Source organism: Opisthocomus hoazin, chromosome 16 (genome assembly GCF_030867145.1).
Source record: "Opisthocomus hoazin isolate bOpiHoa1 chromosome 16, bOpiHoa1.hap1, whole genome shotgun sequence".
Lineage (NCBI taxonomy): Eukaryota > Metazoa > Chordata > Aves > Opisthocomiformes > Opisthocomidae > Opisthocomus > Opisthocomus hoazin.
Genome location: NC_134429.1, coordinates 19,132,424 through 19,146,525, shown reverse-complemented (window position 1 = coordinate 19,146,525; position 14,102 = coordinate 19,132,424). Strand labels below are relative to the sequence as shown.

Sequence of the window (14,102 nt, the reverse complement as noted above, 5' to 3'; positions counted from 1 at the left end):
TGGGGCCTGGCCTCACCTCACGGGGCCCGGCCTCACCTCACCGGGCCGGGCTTCATCTCACTGGGCCGGGCCTCACCTCACCGGGCCCGCTCTCACCTGACGGGGCCCGGCTGTGGTGCCGCCGCGCCGGCAGGGGGCGCGGGGCGGGCGGGCAGAGCGGCGCTGGCGGGAGGAGCGGCCCGGCCGCCCCTCTGCCCGCTGCCCGCCGCCCCGGGGACGGCGAAGGGAAGGGGCCGGGGGAGGCGGGGGGGTCCGGCTGCCGAGCGCGGCGGGGGGCGGCGAGCGGCGGCCGGAGGATGCGGGCGGGGCGGGCGGCGGCGGGCTGCCGTTCCCGGGGCGGGCAGCTAGAGAGCAGTGCAGGGAGGGAAATCCCGGGCGAGGAGGCCGTGCGCGGCGGCGGCCGGGCGCTGGGAGCTCCCTTCCTGTCGGGGGCGGCTCTGGGCCGGAGGCCGTGAGAGGAGCCGAGCGGCGGCGGAGGCCCGGGCCGCCTCCCCTCCGCTCCCCCCCTCTCCCATGGCGGAGACTAAAATCATCTACCACATAGACGAGGAGGAGACCCCCTACCTGGTGAAGCTGCCCGTCCCGCCCGAGAAAGTCACCCTGGCCGATTTCAAAAATGTCCTCAGCAACCGGCCCGTGCACAGCTACAAGTTCTTCTTCAAGTCCATGGACCAGGATTTCGGGTGAGCGGCTCCGGGTCCCCGCGAACCCCCCCTCCGCTCCCCTCCCCGCGCCCCTGCTCCCGCTGCCAGCCCGGGGGAGGCAGGGAGGGCTCCGTGGGCCGCACCGGGCGGGACGCACCTGCTCCGCCGCCGCCTGCCCCGGGGGGCTCCGCTCCGGCCCCCGCCGCCGGGCCCGGCGCGGCCCTGCCCGCCCCGCCGAGCGCTGCGCTCCCGCTCGGCGCTAGGCCCCGGCCGCCGGCCCCCGGGGGAGGGAGAGCCGCGAACATGGCGGCCCGGCCTCACCCCGCCGGCGGGACCCCCGCCAGCCGGCGGACCCCCCCTTCCCCAGGGGAGGAGGCCGCTCGGCCTGCGGCTCCTTCCCAGCCGCCCCTCGCTGCGGGCCGGGCCTGGCGCCGGGTGCCCGCCCGCCGCGCTGTCACCGGGCCGGGGCCAGGCCGCGGGGTGGGTGACCGGAGCGGGGGTTTGCGAGGAGCCGAGGAGCGGCTCCGGTGACCCGGAGAGGTGAAGCCTTGGTGCAGGCGCAGAGGATGGGGTCGTTCCGTTGGCAGGGGGTCGGGGGGCAAACGGGCGCTCCCTCAGCGGGCCCGCGCCCCGCTCTCTGCTGCTGCGGGCTGGGAGCGCCGGGGGAGACCGGGGCCGGGGGAGACCAGGGCCGGCTTTCCAGCCACCTTTGTGGTCGCCTCGGCCAGGTTTCCGACTGGAGCTGGGGGGCCTTTGGCATGGTTCCAGTCTCCGCACGCGGACGCGGGTTGCACACCCACCGGGCTTACTGACAGCCATAATGAAATAAACCCATACGAATCCCTGTGACAGTTGGCCGGATGGGAACTTTCGAAATGTATTAATCCCTTTGTAGCAAATCGCTGCTCTTTGTACTCGCAGCTGTCGCTGGCGAGACAATTTTACATATTTAAATGCCTCGCCGGTAAAAAAGAGAGCAGGTTTGTGGGAAACTAATATGGCCCTGACTCTAAAATACCGCCGTGGTTGAGGTGCGAGTTCTGTGTTTGGCGAGATAGAGCATCCCAAGCATCCTTTCGCATATTGTGTAGCCTCTGAACCGTGAGTCTGAAGCCTTTGATGTTAATTGTGTTTTTATCCATGGTGGAGTGTGGGTATTGTTTGTTGACATGTATTTCTTAAGTGGACGGTTTTTAGCATTGGTGTGCTACTGTAGGAGTGTTGGTGTATGGACTTCTTGTTTTTCTGGATTGTGAAAACATTTCTTTGGGAAACAACTACACAAAGTGTTTGTTTTCAAAATAAAGTCTTTCAGCTTGTCTATTCATAAATTTTTCTCTTTCACCCTCAAGTGACAGGGACACGTACCCTGCAGTTGTCAGATAAATTCAAGCTCTTATGTTTTTGTGGTGCAGCCTTAATGGAGGATGTTGGGTTTGTCGAGACAGCTATGCATTCCTTCCCACTGCTGCAGAAACTTACTACTAGGAAATGGAAACTTACTACTAGGAAACGTAAACTGTGCTGAGGCAGGGTGAATGTACTAGGAAGATCTCTAAGGTGTTTGGGCTGTTCTTGATCTTTGACCAGATAACAGAGTTAGTAACCTGAACCCTGCAGTGGGTTCTCTCATTAGTTTCAAAACTGGGGTTAAAATTATCTGTTCTTCTTGCAGTGTCTTGGAAATGGAGATGATGGAAGATGAAGGGCAAGCGGGTGATGAGGATTAGGACCTATAAATTCTGTCTCCCATTTAAACAGTGGTCTCATCTATAACTACTGAATGCATCAGGATGGCAATCCGTTGTCTGGAGACAGCTGGAAGTTACTCTACAGACAGCAACTCCTGCAAGGCAACGAGCTGTCAGTCGCATTTCTGTTTGCTTTTGTTTTGTTTGTCAGCCACATTTTTGTCCCTCTCTGAATCCTAAATACTTGTGAAAAATAGGGAATTTGAAGAAAACTTACATGAATCTTGGCTGTCTTAGCAGGTGGTAATAGTAAATATAGGCTTTTTTTCATCATCTTGTCTTCAAACTCACCTTTTTTAATTGTTGTTGCAAATAGGTAATTATAGATGCAGTTGCCACTAACCATAACAAAATTGTGTGTCTAATTTCTACCGTATGAGCCTGGAAATATCCTCCAAGGAAATTCTTTTCTGTGTGTTCTGTAAGTGGTACTTAGGCTTAAACTACAGCAACATTTCGGTTTTAATGTAGTGTTCTACAGTTCTGGTCTTCTGTTCTTCGCGTTGCTGCTCCATGGCTGTGCGGAGCTGTGATTTGGCATGGTGACTGCCGCTTGGCAGGGCCGTTTGTAAATCCCAGTGTGCAGTGAAAAGCACTTCTTGTGTTAGAAAAGCAAATGTTTTCCTGGAGAAGCGGAGCCTCCTTGAGAAGCCAGTGATCAGGAACTGACTTTGCAATGCTGCACATGTTGTTGTAATTAAGGCACAGCCTTTCCTGGATCCTAAAATAATACATTAAATAATTGTGTTCAGAAACAGTGGATGTGTTGAATTGTTTCCAACCAGGAAAGATAGAGTTGCTAAGGACTGGAATGGAGTTGGGTCGGGGCTGTGGAGCCATATCAAGCTGTGTTACGAAATGAAGCGGTTATGTGTTCCGTGCACCTGTGCTGAGCTACCAGCCTGCTTTCAGCTTTGCTTCTCCGAAGGTGAGGGAGAAGAAGGGTGCAGGAATGGTGTATTTCCTTCTGAACTTAGGTTACTGTTTAATTTACTGCTCTGCCTTGCAGTTGTAATGCTACACAATCAGCGCAGCTGTGGAAAATAGATACAGTGTGGAACCTTCATCTTGATTTTCCTGGCAGCGTTACTTCGACATAAAAACGCTTTTTCCTGTGCTGTTTCATTCTCGAGGGTGACTTCTGCACTCACTCTTGACCAGATGGACCTGTCTTTATTCTGGAAGCCTAGGCTTTCCTACTGACGCTATCGGTAGATACGATGTTGTTTTTAACATGCAGGGTGTCCAACTGTGTTCTGACTTGAAGACCCAACCCTTGGAAGTGCTTTGTAGCTTCTATTTTTATTCTAGTCGGTGGAAAGTTAAGCAGGGACATTACAGGATCATACTCGTTAATGTGATAATATCCACCAGCAGTGAAATTTAGAAAAGGTGGTATTTGCGATATGTGTTGTACAGACAAGGAGCTGTGTAATCAGCTTTTTAGTTGCTTACAGTGACCAATTCTTTCCTCTCAGGGGAAGAGCTAAGAGGTCACTTCCGATCACTGAAGTGTTGATTCTGAGCTTACAGCCACACACATCCTTGCTATAATGTATAATGCAATTGTGCTGATTCTTTGATGATTGAAAAATGAACAGTAATGAATATATCTAAAAATGAAGCTGTGATGCCTGGGCTCTCAGGACTGAAACTCTGCCACCTTGTTTATTGCCACCCTGCTCTAAATGATGACAACTGTGTTGGATCCAGATGATTCACAATGAATCTGTGACAGATCCTGTGAGAGGAATTCTTGTTTGTCTGCTCTTAAATATTTGGTGTTTCCAGAGCTTTTCTTGTAAAACACTGTCGCTAACTTCCAAAAATACAAAATTATAAATGTGTGTGATCCAGGCATTCCCATAAGTTACGTGGTTTAATTTTGCTATACGACAACCTACTTTGAGACTCCATGCGACTGTGTCTTCTCTGGTCGGTGCAGGATGCCATGCTGTGACAGGGCTATAGCAGGAGAGATTCAGAGGTAGAACTGCACCAGGTTAAATGCGTGGTCTGTACCAAAGCTCAGGCTGATAACTGTGCTCTCTCCGTGCACGGTCCTGGCGTCCTTCGCGCTGTTCAGTCGACACGTCGCTGGGGCAGGAGCTGCTGATGGCGTCTCTCGGTACGGCAGGAGGGGAAGAGCAAGCCAGTCTTGGGCTCTGCAATCCTTGTCCATCGAATACCGGAGTGGGTCTGTTGTGCCATCCTTCCGGGTGAGGTTCAAGCCCTCGTTCTTTCCATTGGGTGAACTAATACTCGTTTGAGTATACTTCTTTAGGGAGTACTTTGAGGAGTGGCTTTTTTAGGCATTCCTTTGGTATCAGCAAAAGAACTTCCTTTTAAACTGCATTTCTAGGTGCAGCTGTTTCTTGTGCAGAAATTGATTTTCTTGGTAGTTCATGTGCTGAAAACTAGCAAGCAATTGTGATTCAAAGCAGTAGGAATCCGGTTTGGGATTGGGATTATGAGCTGAATGGGGCAATTTTTGATAAAGAGGAACATGAGCAGCACTGCTTTGTGTGTTTTCTCGTGGAGGCAATGTACCGTCTCTGTTTTCACCCTTGCTCTAAGAGGAGTCCTAAGTGAGAAACAGGACTCCTAGCTGACCAATGTCTAGGTCTGGATATGCAGAATAATTTCATAATTGGGAAGGTTTTTAGAGACAAGATATTAAAAAAAACACCCTCAAAATTTTTTTTATAGGGACGAATGAAAGTAGGAGTTGCCTATTTATCATTTAGGCTTAGACAATTGATGCTTAAAGTGCCATTTGGACACTGGACGTGGATCATTTGGAAAACAGAGAGTTGATTTGTGTGCTGTATTCGGAGAATTCCACGGTCCTTGAATGTAACTGTGAAAGCTGTTGTAAGAATCCAGCAAGCAAAGGAGCACTCGACAAAAACTTTATTTCTGCCTGTTCTCTGTCAATTAGGTGCCACAGAGTTCTAGGCTCTGAGCTAGCCAAAGTCAAGAGAAGGTTTTTGGGCTGAGTTCCGTGTGTGGAAAACTGCTTCCATGCTGATTCAGGGATGCTGGACGTAAGTGCCTTGCAGGTCGGATTCTGCCCGTTGGGTGGACCCTGCTGTGCTGTGTGGTACGAGCATAGTTTTGGGTTGAGTAGTTTATTTTGGTAGTTACTGCAGCAAAGATTTTAATGAGGTATTTTTACTGGTGTTTTTAAGGAGATCCTCTCAAGACTAAAGAGCAACATGAAAGGATGCCTACCTCCATACTTGTTTGAAAACTGAGCAAGCAGGTGACAGAGGCTGATATAGGTCAGTTACAGGTAGGAGTTTGTCTTTTTTGAAACAGAATAAAATGAAGGCAAGTGATTCATATTTGCATGAGAAAATACAGAGCTGGTAGACTAATGTGCAGAGGGGGCATGTGCTAAAAATAACAGTTTAGGAAAATGATCTTTGCAGCTCTGTGACAAGCATTGATACCCACAGAGTGAGTCTGTGTGGGTCAGAACTAGGCAAGGGGATGCTGAGGCAACTGCCGTGATCAAAGCTCTGGCAAGAATTTTAGCTGTATAAATGGAAAGTTTCAGAAATACTACACAGACTGCAGGACCTAAATGTAGGTCGGATGTGAGGGTCTGGAGAGCAGTCAGAGAATTCAAGACCGTGTTCAGGTTACTGACCTGAATGATGGGCAGGCAGGTGAGCAGATGAGGTGTGCTGTATAACTTTTGGCCTTGAAATACAAGCAAGATTATCTTTACAAAGCGACCATGTAAAGTCTCCCTCCGTGTGCTTGTTTTCCCACATGCAGCTCTGTCTCCTCCCTGTTTGGTCGCTTCTACTCTGGATGTTCTTGAGGGAACAGGGTGTTTTTAGGCGGGGTGAATGAGTAAGGAGGTAGTTCTGAGAGGGCAGAACTAACAAAAGCAGGCTTCCTGAAGATTTGTGTCCTTTTGATGTTTTAACCCTCTGTTTTTTCTCCATTATCTCAGGCTGCTGCATCAGTTAGTAGATATTCAGAGATCTGAGATGCAGTTAGACTGAGAAAAAGGCAGCAGTTTACTTGGAGATGAGGTTAAAAAGGGTTGGGGCTTCAGCTGGTAAGGCAGTCACATAATTTACCATATAGATCTGTGCAAATGCCTGTGGCATGCTTGCTGAAAATATCTTTTGGATAGCAAGGGTGGTTGAACAGATGGAGCAACAAATGGGTTTCTTTTAAAGACTTTTTTTATTTTTATATCCTGTACCTTTTTTGGCCAGGTTTGCCTGTCTGTAGGCTGGAAAGGAATGATTGCATAATAGCCAACGCTGCCTTCGGGTCGTGCTGGGACAGCTGTTCCCCGCGGTGTAAACAGGCACGGCTGACCAAGAAAGTGAACGCAAGGCATGTTGCAGCCCATGGCTGAGATTCATGACCCTTCTCTTCCGCTGCTGCCAGCTTTGCTTTGGGAGGCTCCAGCAGGGTGTGTGGCAGCCCTGAAGCTCGGTTTGGGACCGATCCAAAGCCCGGCGAACTCGCTGAGAGCCTTTCTGAATTTTGCGTTCTAGCTGAACTGTTCTGTCACGTGAACAATACTGGTTTGAACGTGTAAATTGCAGTGGGCGGAGAATGCTTTTTAATGAAGGCTTTCCTCAAAAAGACCCATAGGTGGTTGAGCAGACTGAGTTGAGAAGATGCTTGGAATTTTATTAGTGTTTGAGACAGCGAGTAAAACTGAGTGTGGTGACTCTGACTTTACAGTTCAGTGGGTTGGTCACGGTTCTTTCCAGCTTTCATTCCGCTCAGTATGGGCTGTTGCACACCTAAATGCTGTGAACATTGCAGAAGTCTTGGTCTGCTGTTGGTGGCGGAGCTCGAAAGCGAAGGCCTAATTTCAGCTTGATTAAATAAATCTGGAATAATATTCTGAAAATAGGGATTACTAAGAGCAGGTCCTAGGCCTGAGGATCTGAATCAAGAGCAACCACACAGAGAGCTTCAGGGGGAAGGAGAGTTCTTAAGGCTGGAAGGGAGAGGTCATTAATACCCGCAGAAGGCTGGAGTACTGTTACGTGCTGGAAGAAAATGGACAGTGGCGTAGTGAAAGCTCTGAACGGAGACTTGGAAAGTAGAAAAAAATTGTGTTCAGCCACAGATTTAGGCTTGGACTCAGCAAAGTACTTGGACACACTGAAGCGTAGTGCTGAATTGGGGCCTGTGTTAGCTACTTGGCTAATGAGAATAGCCTTTATTTCTCCTAGCTTTTTCCCATTTTCTTAGCTGAAATTTATACTTCCTGGAGACTGTGCATCTTAGGACTGTGTTTATACAGCATCTAGCACTGTGATGCTTTTCTGTTTGCTGACATCAGAAAGCACTATTGTAGTACAAATAATAAAAATATGTATAAGAACACCAGCCTGATAGACCTCAAAGCTCATACTTTGTAACCACACTAGGTTAGCTTATACATATTTAGCCGAGCTGATTCTGATAGCTGTCTACAGTACAAGTCACTGCTTATTTTAATGTCCCGACTGTAATGTAATCTAAATATTTAAAACAACCACTTTTTCTGCTGGAACCTGAGGAGTGCTCTGCTCTGAGGGTGGAGTATGTTATATTTATTAAAAGCTAATGCTATGAAAACATGCTGAAGGGATACATCAGGTTTGGTCTGCTTCCTGTGGCTAGTGATCTGCAGTGGGACAAGTTAGAAAAACAAGTTTACTACTGTTCATTTAATGAACACCTCCACATAGTGTATGCACAGTTTTGATTTTCTTTTTTTCCAGTGCTCAGGTAGACTTGTTTTCGCTTAAGAATACACACGCAGACTGTACAGCTGTTGGAAACATTAACCATCTCTATAGGATTCAAGTTCAGCAACTTATCTGTGGGCTTGCTGTATCTCTAATTAAATTTTGGCTGGGAAGTAAGCTGAATTAAATGGGATTTATTTAATGATAATTTTTGAAAGCCTACCACCATTCTAGCCTGCCACAGGAGAGTGAACAGGCAGCCAGGAGGAGATCCAGATGCAGCAGGAGGAGATCCACATTCAGCGCTTTGAACCAACTATAAATAGCTGTGCAGTAGATGAAAATTTTGAATTAAGGAATTAATTTACATATGATATTAAAGCCTGTAAAGATTGTTGTGGTGTATTTGAGCAGGCTCCCTGCGCTTGGATTCTGCTCGCCTTCAAGCATGAGTCTGGCATTTTCGAAAATAGCCATGTTCATGCTTGCATTTCAGATTCCACTTTACAGGCAGCCTGGTGGGCGTTGCCATGACTATGTGCAACCTGACCAGTTATCATTCTGATTAGTACTTTCAGAGACTCATTCAGGAGCACCAAGCATTTATTTCAACTGTTGTGCCACAGGGTTAGGCGGAAAGGTTGACAGGGTGGTGTTTATGAAACACAGGCAGGGATTTTTCTGTAAATGGCATCACTACTAGAATTCTCTCACTGTTCCTCTGGTGTTTATCTTCTTTGGGAATCACGACGTGTTTCAATTTGGATGGCTTGATAATTAAAGTTACTTCCTTTCTCTCTTTTTTCCATAACAGTTGGGGTTCCTGTGCATTTGGCTGATTAGAGACGTTGTTGTTGTGCTTGGTATGATCAACGGCAGATTTTTTGCATTTATCTCTCTGAAATTCTTTGAAATGGTGAATTGCACCTGAAGTTTTGGCTAAGTCTCACTCTCTTTTCTGTGTTACTGTCATTCTTCCCTTGTAAATAGAGATGGAGAAGGGGTGTCCATCAGTGTCTTTATGCAGCTGTTATTTGCCTTGAGAATATGCTAGACCTCAGGTAACTTGCAGTATGTTACAGCCTCCCAATTGCAATCTTGAATGCCTTGTGATTGGGAGGGATCTGGTTTGCTATTAGAATTTTTTGCAAGGGCCCAGTTTGTTAATGTTTCTGTTGATGGAACAGCTAGTCCATGGTCCTTATTGCTGCTTGGTCCAATTTTAGCATCTCCAGAGTAAATGTGTAGGATGGTTACTTGTAGTCGCAGCAGTGAGCTGTGTTTACAGCCTGGTTGAAATAGGGAAGGTTGAAGTTTCCATTCCACCTCCTTTCGTGTGAAAGAACTTGGCGATATCAGATGGTGCTTTACAAAGTGGCAAGCCTTTTTTGTTTGAAATTTACTTAAAACTTCTACAACACAGAGGCAGATTTTTTTTTCTGTGTTTATTGTAAGCTACAAAGGAGCAGCATTATCCTTGAAACTCAGCATCGTTGGGAGTCCAGTCCTATATAAAGTCGTTGAGATCAAGTGTCTTAAAGCCGTTAAACCCTGATCCCTTTTCTTAGCAGGTATGTACCTCGCTTAGTGTGCCTCACATTACGGGAGGGAAAATTCAGTGGAATCAGCTGGTTGTTCCAATTAGTGATGCTGACTCAACTCTTTACATAATGTGTTATGGCAGTTTGTTCTGTCTAGCATTTTGGTTCCTTAAAATGCCGAGATTTCTGGATTTTATTTGTACAGAAACATAAGAGAGGAAGCTAAGTGAAAAGTACTAAACTTCCTGAGTACAGGCAGCATCTAGACGAGTTTTATTCCCATTTTCAGTCTGTGTGGGAAAAGGGACATGGCTCGGTGTTTCTGTGTGACTTGACCAGCTGCTGAAAGTGAAGTCAGGGTTTGTCCGTTCTGTGTCCACCAGATGATCCTGGGGTGAGTGAGGAAGTGCTGAGTGTTTCTTTTGCTTGACGTGTGTGCTGACCGGAGCAGCGCTGAACACCACGTGCTGGAACGCCCAAAGAGAACTTGAGAACAAGGCTCGAAAAAGTGGCAGTGTCCTTTCAGTGACTGGCTGCTACAGATAGATTTAATTTTTGCTTTGTTCCTTGAAATCTAGCTTTGCCCTTGAGCTGACAGGACTCAGCCTGTTGTACAAGGAGCAAGCTGTGCTCTTGCCAATCCTTTGTTTGAAGGTTTTGGATGGCTTGACTCTGCTGAATGATGGAGATGAGGTGGATGGCCTCTGATGAAAATGGACACGGCACTGAATGTTCTGATGCAGTTTAATGGCTAATTACTTCTGATATCCAGGATTGCATCTTTTCTTTGACTATGTTATTTATAAAGAAAACAGATGCCTCATCTTTTGCTAAATGTTTACTTTATGTGCTCTAATTGTGTTATTACCTGGCGGTGATTAAGATAGTCCTGCAAGGGATGCTTGCGTGATCTGCAAATGAATCCTCTTCTCTGGCAGTCTTGAGTAAATGTCAGAGTACTGTGACCTTCAGTAGCCAGCATTTTGAAATCCCTCTACAAGTAGCTAATGAGAAAAACACATGTAAATTCGGTGTAAGCGCAGCTATTTGTTAAGAATTTTGCAAGATGTAGTATGGGCCACCCCAGTTGCAAAGAACTGACTGTTTTCAGACAAGATACACTGAGTAGGTGGATTGGGAAAATTCAAAGGGGGGGGTAAAGCATTCCTGACAATCTGTAATATCTGTTTTACTGTTTGTTTAATCTGTGCTTGCTTTTATTCACTTGGTTGGGATGCTGAATCTGGACAGATGATTAAACTCATCTGTTTTTCTTGTCCCATCAAAATATGTTGTTTTTTCATAATCATTTAGGGTAGGTCTAACTCTACTTCCAATGAAGTTAGAGGAAACCATTCCTGAAAATCCCACCATTAGTGTTCAGAAGTGCAGTCTTGCCTTGCTTATCCAAAAGTTCCAGAATAGGGTTTTGGGGGTTTTTTTGCCTTATTTTTCTTCTGTTCGAAGATTTAGCAGTGGATGCAGGCAGTGTTGCTTTTAAAGTGGTCTGCATTGTTAGTTTAGCTCACAAAGCTAGTATTGCGGTTGGAAGCCTATTAGTAATTGAATCAAAATGTATGTTTAGGACCATGTTGCTGACAATAATATGGAAGTTGTAAAAATGTCCTTTCTCAATAGAACAGCGCTCAGTCTGTCTTGGTCTTCAGTTCTTTAAGCATATACCCAAATTGTCCGAAGTAGTCCTGTGGAGACTGATTTGAAGTGGTACCAGGTGAGCACTCTCTGGAACTGTTGTCGTACAGTTCTTTCCCTGTGAAAAAGCAGAACTGAAAAAGAATCAGCCCTGTGTTAGCATGATTGTAAGCGTAAGCCTTTGTCTCTGCTGTGCTACAGTGCTGTGCTACAGACTTACCTTACGTTAGCTTCAAACGTGCTGAAATCTGCTACGTGGTACAGAACTGTGTTAGGTGTAGCCCATCAATAGCCAGTTAAAGTATTTTGGAAGATAGTTTCTCATCATCATGTTAGTTGGCCTAAAAATCAAGGTGTTAAGGCAATTTCATAAGAGAGATTCTCAAGGAAGCAGCATCCGTTGACAGTGACATCTGATATCTTTCTTCTCCCACTCTGAGTTCGTGGCAGCTCCCACTGTTTTCTGACCTTCTTTTACTTTCAGAGTATACAAAAAAGAAAATTCCTTTCCTTACACACCCTCCAAAAATTGGCAGATAGATGATCCTCCTCTGGAGGAAAAAATGAAGAGGTCATATCTGCTCTCTTAGATATTAATTTTTTCTTGTTTTCCCAAACATGATAATAACCTTGAGGCAAAAGATACCAATTGGACCAAAACTTGCATCCATTTGTGGATGGGTGACTGTCTTTTCTAGCAGAAATATAATGTCTTTTGAAAATGCATAAGCCATTTTTTAGTTGTCCTTGTTCCTACAGAGAAGAAAAGGATATGTGTAACCATCTTTATTTTTGCAGAATGTTTTGGTCTGGTTGCTTTTTTCTCTACGTGTGTGTTTGTGTGTGAACATAATATAATGAAAATACACTCCCATCTGAGCTGAGAAATACAGAATTTCCAGGCTTTCACATCTTCACCTTATAAGCAGAGATCATGGAAGGGAACTGGTTTGTCATCTTGCAGCTTGCTTGCAAGGGTGTTTGGTGCTTCAGGAATCTGTTCATTTTGCTGCTACTGCTTCATCTGTTGTTTGTCTTTTGGCAAGAACAGAAATACTTGTGTGTTTTGGAGCCAGGTGGTCTTCGTGGAACTCTGAGTAAAAGTCTCTGTGGCCATGTAGGGGATGGGAGCAGGGGCTGTTCCGAAGGCCCTGTTGCTGTGGTATCCAAGCATCAGTTCATACAGCACATGGAAACTGGTGACACACGCGGCTTTTAAACCCTAATTTAGTCAAACACTTGAATGCTGATTATTTAACTTAAATCTCAGAAGCAAATCCGTTCATATGTAGTAATGTGCTTACATAGGTGTTCATTACTGTTTGTCTCGCTCATAGTTCCCAGCAGCGGCCTAATTCAACCCCCTTAATGATAACTAGAAATGAAGAGTTAATTGTGGTGGACTTTGAGACAGACTCTGCTGACCAATACATTTGTCCAGGTTTTGTTGGATACCAAAAGCTGTTTGGATGTGACTGCTTCCATGGATTCCCTTTTGTGGGATTGCCAGTACTCCTGAAAACAGTTGGACATGCTCCAAGCTCTAAGACCCTACACTTTGGGTGTAAATACGTAACGTAGATAAATAACCCTAGATTTGGAAGCTTTTCTTTGCAAGAAGAAGATGCCTGGTGAGAGGGGATGGAATGCTGCGAAGGTATGCGTTTAAGGGAAGAACAGTTGGTCATGGCTGGTTCAGCGCAGCTGGCCCTTTGCAGCTGAGTTTTAGAATCAGTAAACATCAGTGAGCTGGGTCCTGAAAATGTGGCTTCAGAGGTACAGTCTTCCTGTTGTGGCGACTTAAGGAAAAAAATATGTCTGTGCTTGAGCCAGCTTTCTCCTGTCAGCTCCACTAATGTGGATGGGTGAGTTCTTCCACAACAAATATCACTTTTGTGGTGGCAAGCGGTGGGGTATGAACGTAACATTCTCTGGATCTTCTGTTAGCCTTCAGCTCTGTTCCAGCATCAGAGCTAAGAGAAGATTTGAAGTGTACATCGTATGTGCAGGAAAAGCTTTGATGTGTAGGCTCTGCTTTTTCCGTCTGATTACTGCTTGCCTTTTAGCAAAGGACATTTGGATTGGCGTGCCACTGGAATGCCATTTTCTAAAGTAATTAAGCACCAGCTCCTGGTTTAATGAGCATGTTGGGGAAGGGGGAGGATGTCACTGGTTGTTTTGCTGATGCTGTTTTGGGGTCCCAGTTCTCAGAGAAGACTACTAAAGGCTTGCCCTCCAATTTCTGCTGCAGAGTTTAATCAGTTGAGACAAGCTGCTGAGCAAATACAGAGGAATTTACAGTGCTTGAGGAGGGAACGACCTAAATAGTTGCCCTGTGATTCTGTTGTGGCGTATTTCCATGTGAAATGTAAGTAACTGAGGGAATAACTATCGTTTTTGGTTACTTCAGTGGCCTTGGTGAGATAAAGTATGAAAATGATTTGGGAAGATGTTCAAAGCATACAAAACATGATATTCTCCATTCAGTTAGTGGAGTGAAACACTTGAGGACAATAAGAGCTATGGATCATTTGGCTGTTGGGTTTACTTTGACCTGTTTAGTAATTCCTGAAGAAGGTAACATCTCCTTTTTGAAAAGTACTCTGGTTCTTTTTTTATCAAGCAGGTGAAGTGAGGATCGACATTCTTGACTTTGGCAATAATATAATTGGTGAAGACCATGTGTGCTGGATCAGTATGAGAATTTCTGATTTGGGGGGGGGTGCGTGTGCCTGCTGCGGGCAGAGGTGACTGTGAGGCTCAAGGTGAATCAGCCAGTTACTAATTGGAATG

The 14,102-nt window shown here is 46.1% G+C and overlaps 1 protein-coding gene across 3 annotated transcripts in view; it reads left to right on the top strand.

Moving 5' to 3' along the window:
• The first annotated feature begins 303 nt into the window (after positions 1-303).
• Positions 304-14,102, top strand: part of DVL1 (dishevelled segment polarity protein 1) — an 89,958-nt gene continuing 76,159 nt past the window's right edge. For all 3 annotated transcript variants that reach the window (XM_075437673.1, XM_075437672.1, XM_075437674.1), the window contains exon 1: positions 304-683. In XM_075437673.1, the coding sequence (XP_075293788.1) occupies positions 514-683 (170 nt within the window). In that variant the 5' untranslated portion in view covers positions 304-513. The remainder of the gene's footprint in view (positions 684-14,102) is intronic.